This window comes from Saccopteryx bilineata, chromosome 2 (genome assembly GCF_036850765.1).
Source record: "Saccopteryx bilineata isolate mSacBil1 chromosome 2, mSacBil1_pri_phased_curated, whole genome shotgun sequence".
Lineage (NCBI taxonomy): Eukaryota > Metazoa > Chordata > Mammalia > Chiroptera > Emballonuridae > Saccopteryx > Saccopteryx bilineata.
Genome location: NC_089491.1, coordinates 357,648,761 through 357,661,139, shown reverse-complemented (window position 1 = coordinate 357,661,139; position 12,379 = coordinate 357,648,761). Strand labels below are relative to the sequence as shown.

Here is a 12,379-nt window from a genome sequence, read left to right as displayed (position 1 = left end):
GGAGAGAGAGCAAGAGAGACCAGAGAGGGTGGGAGAGAGGAGCACACACACGCACGCGCACACACATGCGCACACATGCACACCAGAGAGAGTCGAAAGGGAGACGGTAACTGAGAAGGAGAAAGAGACCAGAGAAAGCAAGAAAGACCTGCATAGGAAGAGAGGTCTTGAGGGGCAGGATACAGAGAAAGAAAAACTCGGGGTAGTGAGAGAGACACATCCACCCAGAGAGAGGAGAGAGAGAGGTGCTGGGATACCGAGAGGAAGCACAGAGTATGGGAGCAGGACTGGGGCCCGCCCAGAGAGAGGACAGATGTGACTGAGAGCACCAAGAGCCCGAGAGACAGAGAAATAAGAGGACCAGGAGGGACAGAGATCAATGGAAAGGGATCTGGTGAGACCGGATCTGAGCGGGCAGGGCCAGATGTCAAGCATAAAGGAACATGATAGGAGTCAGAGGAGAAGATACATTGACTAGAAAGACATCAAAAGACCAGAAGGAAGGATGGAGGAGAGTCATGCCCAACACTCGGAGGAGAGGAAAGAGGCTGAGGATGGTGCAGAAGTAGGTGTGCTCAGACCTCAGAACCTGGGAGGACCCTCAGGGTTCTGATAGACTCATGCTCTCCCCAGGGGTAGGGCTTACACATTGTATGAAAAGCAGAAGCTAGGATGGATGGGCAAGCACCTGTTGAGCACCTGCTGCATGCTGGGCACTGGACCAGGAGCCCCAGAACGCTCATCTTCCTGCATCAGAGTTATTGACTTGTGCTTTTTCACAAAACTGTATTCCTACAGCATAGAGGCCGTGTCTCACACTTACATGGTAAGTGCTCAAAAATCCTCTCATTGTCAAATGAGTATTTGAATGAACAAGTGAACAACTGGATGCTTGTGGAACTGAGCCAGGAGACACAGACGCTCAAAGTAGGTTACAGGCTGATCCTGACTACGCCACTCTGGAGTTGGGGCAGAGTATTGTAGGGGCAGACCCCAACCTACATGGTGAACATTGGGGCAGAGCACCACATGCTCTGACAGTGGGGTAATGATGGACTATCATCTCTATGTGCTGTTAGCCACCTCTGTACTCTTATTGTGTGCTAGTCACGCTTGGAAACACTTTACCTTCATTGTCTTATTTAGACTCACAGCAATTCTTTGACATAGCCATGTCTATCATATGATTTTATAGATGAAACTGAGGCTCAGAAAGCAGAAGTTATTGTCGAAGGTCAGATATCTAGCAGGACTGGAAGGAGTCAACATAACAGGAGCTGAGCTCTTACCCCCTTCCCGATCCTGCTTCCCTCTGAGTAATACTACCTGAGGTTTGTTCACAGCAATTTGGCTGGTGTGGGTTTTGCAAACGTAGTATATAATTGTCCTCATGACAGCTTGCTAGAAAGAGTTATAGAACCAGAGTTGTTATTCCCATTAAGAGATGAAAACATTGGGAGAGTTGAGAGATGTGTGCAAAGCACAGGCTCACAGGGAGCAGACTGGACTGGAAACTGCTCGGAGCCCTGCCCGACCACAGTGCTGCTAAGAGGTGCGCACTGGTGCCCAGATGGAATGTCCCACTCAGAGTAGATTATCTGGGTGCGAGTGGTGTCTGGCTGGGGTGTTGGGCAGCCGATACAGGAGGCCCAGGGCAGACCCTCATGGGGACAGGGTTTAAGAACTTTTGATGTAGTACATCTGGGTTTAAATCCTGGCTCTAGACAGTGACATTGGGTAAATGCTGAACTACTCCACGCCTTAAGTGGAGATAATAATAATTGTACCTTTTTAGTATTTTATGAGAATTAAATGAATTAATATTTTTAAAGTACTTGTAACAATTTCAGTAAATAGTAAGGATTTGATATGTTAAATAAATCAAATACATAAATAAGTATATAAATAAGACAGGAATCATCATCATCATCATCATCATCATCATCATCCAGATCCCAGCCGGAAATGGGCCTGGATTGCTGAGTTCTAGAGGAGTTCAGAACTCTGGACAGCTCCTCAAGCTTCCGATCCATGTTGGTTCCACCTCCTCTGTAAAGTTCTTTGGCAGTGAAATGGGTCTCATCCATTTATTTTATTCTATTTTTATTTTTATTTATTGATTTTAAAGACAGGAGAGGAGAAAGAGACAGATAGACAGAAACATCAATCTATTCCTGTATATGCCCTGACCGGGGATCGAACCAGCAACCTCTGTGTATCAGGATGACACTCCAACCAACTGAGCTATCTGGCCAGGACTTATTCCTTGATTCTGGGTTGTCATGAGCTTGATGATTCTCCTCACCACTCTAATGTCTATTCTATGAAGGAGGACACAAAACTTTACTAGGAAAGCCTTTCAAAGAGAGAGTAGAGAACATTCCTATGGATTTGTTCTTGAGGAAATGCCCCTTTCTGGGGTGCTCTCATCTGGGATGCCTGTACCAGATGTGTGGGAGCCAGGGACTTGTATTCAGTGTGGTTAGAGAATGTGGCCCCCATTGATTTCTCTCAGAGTAATTATGAAGCTCAGACTGAGAAAGAGCAAGGATAGAGACTGAAGGCATTGAAAAGGTCATAAGGTTGAGATGTTGGCTAATGGTTCCACACAGCTCAAGGCTGCTTAGAGCCAGAAGTCTTCTATTCTTCCAGTTACTCTAGAGCTGCCCCTGCCCCACTCAAATCTTGGTCCACTCAAATACTGATGGCAACACTTCTCACGTGAAGAAATACCATGACATCTCTCACCTATGACCACCCTCTATGCACCAGGACCTTTATACCCATTGTCTCTTTTGTCCTCACAGTAAGTCTGTGAGTGAGACATTTCCAGCCCCATGTTACTGATAGAAAAACGGAAGCTCAGAAGGCAAGTAACTTACCCAAGGAACAACTTTTAGCGGTAGCAAGATTGGTTTTATTTCCCCCCAAAACACACTTTCTTTTAAGAAATATTTCTCTTAGGGCTTGGAATGGAGCCTTCTATGACTTTCCAGCCTCTCTCATAACTTTCTTGCAATAAACAATTCCTGAATGTCTCATACCTGTCATAACTAAAGACACTTCAACTCAAAGGAAGACATAAGTACTCTCTCAGATACACGCTCCTGGTAGGGCTGTCTGTACCCCACCCTTCCTGCTCACGCCCATCTCCGCTCCTTCCTGCAGAGGAGGTGGCTGAAGGGAAGAGCGCCATCCTCATCGGGATGAGCCAGTGGAATTCAAATGACCTGGTGGAGCAGATGGAGACCATGGGCAAACTGGAAGAGCATCAAGGTGAGATTCTGCTTTTCTTGTGACCGGGGTGTGGACAAATGTGCATTGCAAGGTGGGCTGAAGTGCTGGCAATTTGGGGCTAGGATGTGGGGCTTCCATGAAGAGTCATCTATTTGTCTGGGCACCTCCCCTCTCTGAGCCAATGACCCTTGCATTCTGTGACTTGCAGAAATCCTCTTGGGGGCTTCTGTGGCATTTTCTGTGGCAGAAAAGTTTCAGGGTACTTCAACAGAATGTCCTTTGTCCCCAGGAGCATGGGTAACTAAGGACAGATGGCAGGGTCCAAGCTCCTTGGACTGTCAGGTCTATGGTGTTGGAATCTGTTTGTTAAAGTAGGGTGGCAACTGCAGGAGCCTTTGAGGGGACCAGGGATGAGGGGCAGCAGTGGGGGTTATAAATTTTTTTGGCTGAGTTGTTGAAAGAGTATGTGGTTGGGAATTAAGCTAGGAGGCTTTTTATGGAGAGGATTTTTGACCAGGAGCTTAATCAGCAGACAAAGCAGGCATATCCTTTTAGGCATCCTTCCATCTGTCCATCTGATCACACTGCATCTCTAGCAGAACGTTTGTTAAGCATCTAGTGTGTATAAAGTTCTTGTAGGAGGGACCACAAGTGACTCAACTGAGGCCTCTGACTTGTGATGTGGCTCACAGTAGAAGTTAAAATATAAGGGAGTCAGGCTTAAGCTGAGGGTTGAAGGGCCCGGACGGGAGAGGCAGGAAATTTAGAAGGAGGCAGGAGAGTGGGCTCATAGAAGGACCCCTGACAGTGAAGCTATGGAGTCAGGCTTTGAAAGACAACTGGAGGATGTAGCTGAGGAGGTCTTAAAATCTGAGATGACGTTTGGGGAAGTCAAGGCTCAGAGGAACTGTAGGTGATTGAGGTACAACTGGTATGAGGGACAGAGCTGGGGCTAGACCTGTCCCAGACCAAGGGTGCTAACCTCTGTATTTGTTCTCCTGAAGCCAGTTTTTTCCATCTCTCTCCCCACACCATATGTCACTTCTCTTGTTTCCTGTTTTCCTCATCTCTTTCCTCTCTCCCCTGGCCCTGTGATTCCTCAGGGTTGGTCTGGGTCAGAGCTGCTGGACTGGGGAAGGCAATCCTTTCAGGAGCTGTTCAGTGAGGTGGTCCTGGCCCAGCCCGCGGGAAAGACATACTTGATGCTGGCCGTCACGGGAGTGGTTGTCTTGCCTGTAGCCTCTGTTCCTTTCCTCACCCCCTTCTGTCCCTGTGGTTTGGAGCCCTCCTCATGCCACACTGTCCATCTGAGAATGGATAAGCCCAGGATGACTGCTCCATTTTACAAAGAAGAAACCCAGTGCTCAGAGGAGCTCTGTCTTGCCAAACGTCCTCCAAGTTGGGGGAATCATTGTGCTTGGATCTCTAGTCTCTTGATTCCCAGACCAGGACTCCACCTCCCAAACCGGACTGAGGCCAGACACGGTCGTGGGTTCCTGCGAAGTCAGGTCCAAGAAATCCAGAGTCTTAAAGGAACCTCCCCCCACCCCCAGAACACTGTTACATTCATAGGAAGGACAGACTTCGAGTCTGGTCATCAAGGCCAGTCCAGGGACAATTCTCCAGTCTTCATAGGCACCCATTTACAGGTGGACCCTCGTTTGCTCTTTCTTTCACCTCAGGAACCCAGGAAGGGCCAGAAGGGGTCATGGGTTCCAGGTGCTTCCCCAAGGCAATGCTTGGTGGCCATGAACAGACAAACATAGACTTGTACTCACCATCCATCTGGTCATCCATTTCCCACCACCACCCTCACTTGTCTGTCAAAAAACACGTGACTCAGACACAGTGTGAGCCAAGCAGTGGTGAGCGATAGGCAGTGTGACTGGGAGGGCAGGGGAGAAGGAAGCGGAGGAGGGTGGTGGGAGAGGCCGGAACTGCAGCTTTGGCACCTAAGAGGTCTGCGTTTGAATCTTGGCCCTGCCAGCCTGCAGCTTTGTGACCAGAGAAAGTCACATCGCCTCTCTGAGCCTCAGCTTCTTCATCTGCAGAGTGGGGCTAATACAGAAGGTACAGGGATTAAATGAGCTAACACGTGCAAATGCATTCAATAACAGGTGATTAGAATGCTGGCAGAGGAAGAGAAGAGCGGAGGATCGTGCACAAGTACAGTTCTAACAGACCTCAGAGTACTCACGAGAGGTTGAATTAAGGGCAGTGCTTTCCTGAGTCAAGAATTGATGCTGTTTCTCCCGGTACAGAATGGGGAGTTGGAGGAAGAGAGAGAAGGGGGGGGTGGAAGAGGGAACCAGCCATGTCTCCATTTCCTTTTGAGCCTCATTCCCCAGCGGATTGCTAATGTGAATTCCCACAACACCACAGAACACACATTAATTTCATTCATTTCAACAGTCATTTATGGAGCCATGGCAGAGGCTCAATGCTGTGCTAGAAGTGGGGGAAATAAATAGGAGCAGGCTGGTATTGTCACTCTTTTAGGAGCTCACAGCAGAGAGGAAGACTACAGGACAGGCTGAGTAAGGGGCTTTAGGAGGGGCTCTGGGGACTATTTTGGGGAGAGAAAAGCCTGCAAATACTTCATAGGAAAGGCTAACATCAAAACTGGTCGTACAAACAGAGCTCTACTCCTTCCTCCTTCAAATTTCCTTCCCTGAAATGTGAGGCTCAACCCCCTTTCATGGCTCATGCTCTGGCCTATCAGATCTACCTCTGGTGATGACCTCCAAGTCCATCTCTGGCCAAGACCTTTCTCCTGGGCTCTTGATTTAGATTTTCAAGATCCTCCTACTTATCTCTACCTGGATGTCCTGAAGACCCTGTCTGCTCTGTGAGTTCCAAATGGAGCCAATCTATTCCCTCCCAAACCTTAACTATGTTTCAGTCCATCTTTTACCTCCTTAACCATTTAAAGCCTATGTTGCTTTGGTGCTACAACAGATGGACCATAATTTGTTTTACCATTCTGTGGTGACAGACATTAAAATTTTCCATTATTAAAGAAGCTACACGTGTCCCGGGCGGGTTGGCTCAGTGGATAGAACTGTCTGCCCTGTATGCGGGTGTCCTGGTTTGGATTCCCGGTCCGGGAACACAGGAGAAGCGACTATCTGCTTCTCTCCCCTCTCTCTCCTCCTTTCTTTTGTCCCCTCTCACAGCCAATGGCTCAACTGGTTTGAGCACCGGCCTCAGGCACTGAGTATAGCTCAGCTGATCGGAGCAATAGCCCCAGGTGGTGTTACTGGGTGGATCCCAGTTGGGGTGCATGTGGTAGTTTGTCTCTCTCTCTCCCCTCTTCTCTCTTAAAAATAAGCTACATATGCTGAAAGTATAAGCATTGACAACTGTAATAGATATTGCCAAAAGGTTTTCCAAAAAAAACTGCGCAAATTTACATTCACACCAGCAATGGATTAGATTAGCCATTTCTCTACAATGTTACCAGACTTGATCTTATTAAACTTAAAATTTGTTACCTGATTGATGGGTGAAGATATTTCTTCTTGTTTTGTTTTGTCTTTACTTGGTTGCCAGTAAAGCCTCTCTTCATAAATGTTTGCCCAAACCTATTTTATTTTTCTCTCATCTTCTATTGGATTATTTGTCTTTTTCTTATTGGTTTTTAGGAGTTCTTTACATATATTCTGGATACATAAATTATTTGTCTACTATGTTTTTGAAATATTTGTCTCAAATCCTGACACATGACTGACTTTTCTTATTAGGGGTAATAGTTTGTCGTTTGACTCTCTTGAGCTTTCTGAGTGTCATATCATTCACAAATCCTAATGGTTATATCCTTGCCAATATTTATACTGCTTGCTTTTTTTTTTTTTTTTTTATTAAATTCCATTGCACAGATAGTTGCTGAGTAGCAAGAATGATAGCAGGCTTTCTTGTTTGATCCTGACAGTAATGCTGTAACCCCTCCTCTTCCTCCTCCTCCTTCTCATTCTCCTGTTAAGCATATGGGAGGTATGATTTACATTCTATAACATTCACCCTTTTAGTGTGTAATTCTTACTGCTGCTGCTTAAATCCCATGACTTCCTCTTGGATTTACTTCCCTGTTCACTGGAAGAGCTCCTCAAGTAATTCTTTCAGATAGGGATTGTGAGAGCAACTTTCTAAGCCCTTGCATTTCTAAATGCGTCTATATTTTGCCTTCTCATTTGAATGCAAATTTGCTTGTGTTCATAATCATGTTCCCAACTATCTTTAAAGATATTCCTCATTGCCTTCTTGCATTTAGTGTTGTTGGTGAAAAGTCTGAGGTAACTTTGTAGTAAACTGATTTTCTTTCCTTGAAAGTTTATGTTTTAAAATATTGACTCTTTGTCTGAAGTCAGTCACAAACAATGTTTGTGGGTGAGGTTTTGTAGCTTGTCACACCTGCACCTGTGTCTTCTTTCTTCATTATTGTGACATTTTATTTCTTCAAGTATTTTTATTTATTTATTTATTTATTTATTTATTTATTTATTTTTATGTTTCCTCCGTCTACAACTTATATTAGATAGATGCTGGAACCATGTCTCAATTTGCTGTACCTATACTTATTTCTCGGTCCTTGCTGGGTCTGAAACTGTTCCTCCATTCTAACCTAACAAACTGCTCATCAATTTTCTCTTCTTCAGCTCTTTCCATTTTTCTGGTCAGCTCTTCTGTGGATGGTTTGTTTGTTTTTTTAAACAATTATTTTTTTTTGCAAGTGGTTAAGCTGTGTACTAGCACCATTTGTTGAATAGACTAATTTTCTCTCCATTTACTTGTCTTGGCAGCGTTGTCAAAAATCAATTGATCACGTGAAGCCGGCTCTTGGTGTTGTTTGTGCAACTGCCTTTTGCCATTGATGATCGTTCTTCTCTTCCTTTGGGAGAGTAAGAGGGAGAGAACGCAGTCTGAAATTTAAAAAAAGAAAAAAAAAATCAATTGATCATACCATATGGGTTTATATCTGGACTCCCAGTTCTGTTCCATTGATGTATACGTATATCTTTCTGCCGGTACCACATAGGCTTGATTAGGCTACCCTTGTAGTAAGTTTGAAATGAGGAAGTGGGAGCCCAGCAAGTTTGGTCTTCTTTTGCAAGTTTGTTTTGGCTATTCTGTGTTTTTTCATTTCCATATGGATTTTAGAATCAGTTGGTCAACTTCTGCAAAAAAGCCCCCTAGGGTTTTGATAGGGATTGTGCTAAATATGTATATAAATTTAGGGTCTATTGCTATCTTAACAATATTAGTCTTCAAATCCATGAATATGAAATGTCTTTTCATTTATTTCGATGATGTTTTATAGTTTTTTTTTCTTTTTGTATTTTTTTCTGAAGTTGGAAACGGGGAGGCAGTCAGACAGACTCCCGCATGTGCCTGACCGGGATCCACCCGGCATGCCCACCAGGGGGTGATGCTCCGCCCATCTAGGGTGTTGCTCTGTTGCAACCAGAGCTTTCTAGCGCTTGAGAAAGAGGCCACAGAGCCATTCTCAGCGCCCGGGCAAACTTTGCTCCAATGGAGCCTCGGCTGCAGAAGGGGAAGAGAGAGACAGAGAGGAAGGAGAGGGGGAGGGGTGGAGAAGCAGGTGGGTGCTTCTCCTGTGTGCCCTGGCTGGGAATCGAACCTGGGACTCCTGCACGCCAGGCCGACACTCTACCACTGAGCCAACCGGCCAGGGCGATGTTTTATAGTTTTTAATGTGTAAGTACTATAGTTGTTCTGTTAAATTTAAATTTGTTCCTAAGTGTTTTATTCTTCTTGATGCTATTGTATTTGAATTATTTTCTTAATTTTATTTATGGATTGTTCATTACAAGTGTAGAGAAATACAATTGATTTTTGTATGTTGTTTTGTATCCTGACACCTTACTGACTCATTCATTAGTTCTTTTGGAGGGGATTCCTCAGGATTTTCTGTATATAAGATCATGTCATCTCCAAATCAAGGTAGTTTTACTTCTTCCCTTCCAATCTGGGTGCCTTTTATTTGCTTTATTTACCTAGTTTCCTTGGCTAGGTCCTTTGGTATAATATCAAGTAAAAATGGAGAGAGCCCAGATTTTGTCTTATTCCTGAAGTTAGGAAGAATGTTTTTAGTCTTTCACTATTAAATATATTAAGTGCATTAAATGCCTGTGGGTTTTTGTAGCTGTCCTGTATCTGGTTGAAGAAGTTCCCTCTTACTGTGAATTTGTTGAGTGCTTTTATCATGAAAGGGTGTTGGATTGTGCCAAACGTTTTTTTCTGATCTATAGAGATGGTCATGTGGTTTTTGTCTTTTATTCTATTAATATGATTTATTACATTGATTGATTTTGATACGTTGAACGACCTTGCATTTCTGGGATAATTTCACCTGGTCTTTGCCATGTCACTAATCTTTTATGCTCAGGGTTTACATATCTCTTCCAGAACAGTTTATACTAACAATCTATGAGCTGTCACTTACAGGACTATTTACAATCAGGGCTCTTCTTGTTTTTGAAACAGCATCATCAAGGCCACATTCACATTGAGAGGGAGGAAGCAGTCACTTCCTAGGTGTCTCTGTTCATTTTCTCTGACTTCAGCTTTCCAGAGAGCTATTTTTTCCTACCATTCACCCCCTTGTTTCTGATATGTGGTTCTCAAAGAGTGGCCTCTGTACCAATAGCATGAGCATCACTTAGAAACCTGTTAGAAATGCAAATTTTGGAGCCCATCCCAGGCGTACTGAATTAGAAACTCTGAGTAGGGCTCAGAATCCATGTTTTAACTAGCCCTCTAGGTGATTTTGGTGCGTGTTAAAATTTGACAACTAACTATTAACTCAGGGGTCAGGAACCTATGGCTCATGAGCCAGATGTGGCTCTTTTGATAGCTGCATCTGGCCCGCAGACAAATCTTTAATAAAAAAATAATAACGTTAAAAATATAAAACATTCTCATGTATTACAATCCATTCATTTCCTACCGCTCATGTTCATGGTTGTGGGTGGCTGGAGCCAATCACAGCTGTCCTTCGGGACAACACCAAATTTTTATTGGATAATGCGTAATGTATACGGGTCATTGTATGGCTCTCACGGAATTACATTTTAAAATATGTGACGTTCATGGCTCTCTCAGCCAAGATGGTTCCCGACCCCTGTCTTAACTATTATGACACTAAGTTGGTTCAAGGAATCCATAGATCCATTTTCCCCTACTCCTTTCCTTCAGCCATTGAGTGTGACATCTTCTTTCCACATTGTTGGTTTTCCTTGAATATTTAGCAATATTTGGACATGTACTCTACTTTGTATTTGTAGTTCCTTCTTATGTTTACTGCAACATGCTGCCATCTCATTGGGGAGGGTAGAAAATGCTGCTGGGTGAGTTGAGGCATTTGCTTCTGGTTTATTCCTCTTGAGTATGTTCAGTCTTCCAGGGTGCCCTCTCTCTCAAATACTCATCCCTTTTCACTCCTGGGGACAAATGCCTCTGCCTGACACAAGCAAATGTTGGATAAAGGACCATGGCTCCTCTACCGTGGAAGCTCGGACAGTTGCAAAAGCTTCCTTTGCTCCCCTATTTTCTACCCGTGAGCCTGCCATTCTTTCCGAGCTGTCCACACCTTTGGCCACAGACCTTCCTTTGTAGAATTGAGGCTATGGTTTCCTCTCTCCTGACTTGGCTTTATGAGCATTTGACTTCGGCGGTCATACAAGGCTCCATACTTCATAGAGTCTCACACTTGTGTTTATGCTCTGCTGTTGCTATCTTAAATTTTTAAATAATTTTCCACAAGCCCCCTCCCCCTCATTTTTATTTTTTATGGACCCTGCAAATTATGTAGCAAGTCCTTTCTACCTCTATCATATCTCTCTGATTTCTGCCTTTTGGGGATGCCTTATAATTTCTGGTCTGCTAAGTATTTCCCTTTTTATTTTATAATGCTACTAAAGATTAATTCATAGAAAATATAGAATATCATTGTCTAGAGATTTAGGGCAGGAGAAAAGGGCTGGATTGTGTTGCCAGCTTCCTGTCTTCATCCAACCCTACTGGGATGCTTCTAAAATATAAATCTAGTAATAGCATTCTGCTATGAAGTTGACAACCAGGTATTTATTGCCTACAGAATGAAGTATAAATCCCCCCGCCTGGCATGGAGGTCTATCGCAATGGCTCTTTCTTCTAATAATTGTAATTGTATGAGGACAGTAAGTTCACCATCACTGCAAGAATCAAACAGCCCTGGAACGGCTACCAGGAGAGCTATAGTCAAGGGTCTGTCCAATCATTGCTAAAGCTGGTGATCCCAAGGCTATCTCTGACTGGTATCCCAGGGGCTGCTTGCTGGCTATCGAGGCCACTTAAGCTATTCCGTTCCTGCCTTCACCTGCTTTTCCCCTGGTTTCAGCTCTAGCTCTGGCAGTCCCGTGCACTCCCTCAGGGAGCCTCCTTGCTCCCTGGGCCTTTCTCAGATCAGTTCCTTTGTCCCAGCCCTGTTTTTAGCTGGGCTGTCTCCCACAGCGCTGACCTGTAGGCTTACAGTCTGCCCTTCTGGGTGTGTGCTCTGCCTTTGTTTCTGCCCCTGACGTGGGGAGGGGCTCATCGTGCATCACACGTTCTCTCCCTGACGCACTCGTGCACACGCACCGCCGCTTTCTCTGTGTCAGACCCTGGGCTGCTCCGTGGTGGGGATGCATGGATGACTCAGAAACAGACTCAGAATAGGTTTCCTGGCTGGGCCTGAGCCTGGTTGGGGTGGGGCAGTTATAGTCCAGTGAGCCAGTTGTTCTAACAAGAGTAGAAACAAGGGATGGAGAGATGGATCTAAGAGTACTTGAGCTGAGAGGTGAGGAGTGAAGGAGGTCTTTCTGGGCTCTGGACAGACCCATGTGGGTACAACAGGCAAAGGAAACAGCAGGTGCAGAGAGGTGGAGTGAGGCATGAGAATGCAGGGGGATTGAGGGAACCCAGCATTCATCTTGACTGACGCTGAGGTGTAAGTGTTGGGCTGGGGGGGGGGTGAAAGCAGTGGGGAGGTCAGGGAGAAGAGGCGGAGTGGGAAACTGGAGGGGCAGGCCTTGAACGTCAGGCTGTGGAGATGGCTGTTTCTCGGGACTACCCCGGGGATTAATGGAATAGTGTAAGCAGGCGA

At 44.9% G+C, this 12,379-nt stretch overlaps 1 protein-coding gene and 1 pseudogene across 3 annotated transcripts in view; both read left to right on the top strand.

Moving 5' to 3' along the window:
• The window catches only part of PITPNM3 (PITPNM family member 3), an 82,037-nt gene that overhangs the window by 22,633 nt on the left and 47,025 nt on the right, over positions 1-12,379 (top strand). For all 3 annotated transcript variants that reach the window (XR_010729498.1, XM_066262940.1, XM_066262941.1), the window contains exon 3: positions 3,169-3,276. Coding sequence is in view for 2 of the 3 variants with exons in the window: in XM_066262940.1 (XP_066119037.1) it covers positions 3,169-3,276 (108 nt within the window). In the remaining variant the exon portion in view is untranslated. The remainder of the gene's footprint in view (positions 1-3,168; positions 3,277-12,379) is intronic.
• On the top strand, positions 8,059-8,140 carry LOC136327762 (small nucleolar RNA U3; annotated as a pseudogene).